The sequence below is a fragment of the Mus caroli genome, chromosome 5 (genome assembly GCF_900094665.2).
Source record: "Mus caroli chromosome 5, CAROLI_EIJ_v1.1, whole genome shotgun sequence".
Lineage (NCBI taxonomy): Eukaryota > Metazoa > Chordata > Mammalia > Rodentia > Muridae > Mus > Mus caroli.
Genome location: NC_034574.1, coordinates 106,995,340 through 106,998,795, shown reverse-complemented (window position 1 = coordinate 106,998,795; position 3,456 = coordinate 106,995,340). Strand labels below are relative to the sequence as shown.

The 3,456-nt window shown below is 49.3% G+C and overlaps 1 protein-coding gene across 2 annotated transcripts in view; it reads left to right on the top strand.

The window, feature by feature from the left end:
• The window catches only part of Svop (SV2 related protein), a 65,253-nt gene that overhangs the window by 47,434 nt on the left and 14,363 nt on the right, over positions 1-3,456 (top strand). For both annotated transcript variants that reach the window (XM_029477554.1, XM_021162428.2), the window contains exons 8-10: positions 1,188-1,313; positions 1,818-1,946; positions 2,459-2,532. In XM_029477554.1, coding sequence (XP_029333414.1) covers positions 1,188-1,313; positions 1,818-1,946; positions 2,459-2,532 — 329 coding nt within the window. The remainder of the gene's footprint in view (positions 1-1,187; positions 1,314-1,817; positions 1,947-2,458; positions 2,533-3,456) is intronic.

Here is a 3,456-nt window from a genome sequence, read left to right as displayed (position 1 = left end):
ACTGAGCCTGTGTGAGGGAGAGATGACCCCAAGGATGGACACTGAGCCTGTGGGGAAGGAGAGCAGATGTCAGGAGAGAAAAGACAAAAGTAGACAATATGTATAGTCACGCGCAGAGAGAACGGAAGTCTAACCACGGGCTTTCCACCCACGCCCAAGTTCCCAGAGATAATGACTCTGAGACATCTTACCTATGAATAAACACCTAGGCCAAATGCCTTGGATCCTGACTAGCCCATAACTGAATCATTGCTCTGTTCTACCATTTGCCACGTGACTTGGTCCTCAGTTTCATACACCGGTCTTCCTCTGTCATCTGAGCCTATTTCCTAGAATGCCCCACCTTCTAATCCTGCCTCAGCTTTTTGGCCAGAAGCTTTTTTTTTTTATTGACAGGTGAAACTTGCATACATTGCACACAAGATTCCTTCTCCATGGAAGCTCTCCTGTCCGTCAGTCCATACATGCATAGGGAAGATGTGATATATCAATATATAATAGTAGCATCATGCCTTCAAAAGGCGGGAAACTATGACAAGCTACCATGTCCGTGAGGCACCAGGGTATTATGTTTGAAGAAATCCAGACATAAAGGACGAGTGCCATGTGATTCTGCTAAGCAGGTGGTCAGAATAAAGCAAGATAAAAATGACAGGACAGGCATTTTTAAACAGGCCGGTCATCCCAATACTTGGGAGGCTGAGGCAGGAGGATCTCAAGTTCAAATCTAGGCTGGGCTGCATAGCCAGACCCTGTCTCAGGAGAGCTTTTTAAAAAGGACAACGAGAAAAACACAGAGACTTCCAGGGAATTGGGGCTGGGCAGAGTGGGGGCTGACTGTCATGGAGACAGTTTCGTTTCACAGAATGACCTCTGGTGGTCCACTGCATTGGTGGCCGCAGGACCAGCGGGACGTGCTCGATACCAGTGCATACCTAAAATGGTTAGGAAAAAACATGCAAAGAATTCAAAGTCCCTTGAATGCCCCCTGCCATACCTGTGTCACAGACTACTGATCCTTCCCTCCTAGTTTGCTGTGGTGTCCTGTTGTGCGGTGCGGCCAATGCCAGCGCTGCGTGGGTATTACGTGAGCAGCGTGGGAGGGGCGACAGCAGGATGCGCCTGTTCACCTTCGGCGCTGTATGGACCACACTACCCTACCACTGACTCTTACTCTCCCATGCCAGGTCTTCTGGGCCATCGGGACCGTGTTCGAGGTGCTTCTGGCTGTGTTTGTGATGCCCAGCCTGGGCTGGCGCTGGCTGCTCCTGCTCTCGGCCGCTCCACTACTACTCTTTGCTGTTCTGTGCTTCGTACGTATGTTTAAAGCCCGCTCTTTTTTTTTTTTTTTTTTGCGACAGGGTTTCTCTTTGTAGCCCTGCTGACCTGGAACTCACTCTGTAGCCCAGGCTAGACTCATAGAGATCCACCTGCCTCTGCTTCCCAAGTGCTGGGGGTAAAGGCATGCGCCCCCACTCCTTGGCTTGAGGGGGAGATTTTTTGGAATGGTGGTCTTCATTTGCTCCACCTGACCCCAGAACTCTAAAAGCAACCACGGTGGTGATGACAGCTTCATGATTTTGTTACCCCGTTTAACCCTGTAAACACCTGAATGAGGGGAATCAGAGGGAAGTGACGTCATTGCATTGGGTCCTATAACCCAGTACCCTACAGAGGACTCTGTTCAAAGCCAGATCTCCCACCCCGAGACTTACCTCTTAAAGAAGCCCACACAAATGAGAGAAGGTGGCTGGAGGGCATGCTCTGTCCTATACTGACCAGCCACACCGTGGGTCTCCTGTTCCCCCGACTCCCAGTGGCTGCCAGAGAGTGCTAGGTACGATGTGCTGTCCGGGAACCAGGAAAAGGCCATCGCTACTTTAAAGAGGATTGCAACAGAAAATGGAGCCCCCATGCCTCTGGGGAAGCTTATCATCTCCAGACAGGTCAGTGTGTGTGTGTGTGTGTCTGTCTGTCTGTGTGTCTGTGTTAGTGTGTCTGTCTGTCTGTCTGTCTGTGTGTCTGTGTTTGTCTGTATGTCTTTGTGTGTCTGTGTATCTGTGTGTCTATGTGTATGTGTATACCTATGTGTCTGTGTATGTCTGTCTGCATCTGTGTATTTTGTATGTTTCTGTGTCTGTCTGTCTGCATCTGTATATCTGTGTCTGTGTATCTTGTGTGTTTCTCTGTGTGTGTCTGTGTATGTGTGTATGTCTGTGTGCATGTATGTATGTCTTTGTGCATCTGTGTATCGTGTATCAATGTGTGTGTGCATATCTGTATGTCTATGTCTGTGTATGTTTGTGTCTGTATCTGTATATCTCTGTGTATGTGTATTTGTGTGTCTCTGCATGTAAGTGTGTGTGTGTGTGTTTGTATGTGTGTGTACACCAAGCTCCAGCGGAGTCCTATGCACTGGAGGCTAGACAATAACCCATATATCCTTGTCTTGAAACAGGAAGACCGAGGCAAAATGAGGGACCTTTTCACACCCCACTTTCGTTGGACAACTCTGCTGCTGTGGTTTATATGGTGAGAGCTGCTGGCTGCCCACTGTGAGCCCCTCCCATCATGACCCCTCCCATCGAGAGCCCCTCCCATCGAGAGCCCCTCCCACCACACACTGTTAGGAACTGCTAGGGCTGCCCGCTGTGAGCCTCACCCACTGGAGAGGGTCGGACTTTGAGACTTACTTATCTTGCGTGCATGTGTGCGTGCACAAATGTTTGCACATGCGTGTATGCATATGTGTAGATGGGAGGGCCAAAAATGATGACATCAGGCATTTGTCACAGTCTCTCACAATCTTACAAATCAAGACAGTGTCTCTCACTTGAAGCTAGGCAGCTTGCTATGGAGATCTGGCCTCTGCTTCTAGAATGTTGGTGCCACACAACTGATCCATCCGCATCTGGGTACCACATGATCTGTTCACTTCTTCATGTTTTAAACTTGACGTGGGGCCACTCAGATAAGTAGCTTTTAAAGGAGACGTTTCTGTCTCTGATTTTCAAGAAAACGCGTTGCCAGCCATCCCTCACGATGCTCTCTAAGGTAGATACAGTAAAGATACAGGGAGGCTGCACAAAACCTGTGTAGCAGAGAGATGGGGCAGCTGGGTTGAGGGTCCAGGAGCTCCAGGAGATGGGGTTGACGAAACCAAAGTAAGTGGAAGAAAACTTCCAAGGGAACTTTCTGCAAGAAGTCACTGTCTACTGCAGCCAGGGCCTTCCCCTCTGCACCTGTTGCCTTGGCTACCACTGGTGGTACACAGCCCATCCTTGAAAACCAAGATGTGGCCAACACGGCCATTCTCAGAATCCCCCAGTTTAATTTTTCTTAAGTGATAGCCATGGGAGGAGACTGGAAGGGGGGCAGACACAGAGAGTGATTAGTTTTCTCTTTGCAGCAAGTCCAAAGTCCAATTTCATTCCACCCTCTTTCTCCCCCCCCTCT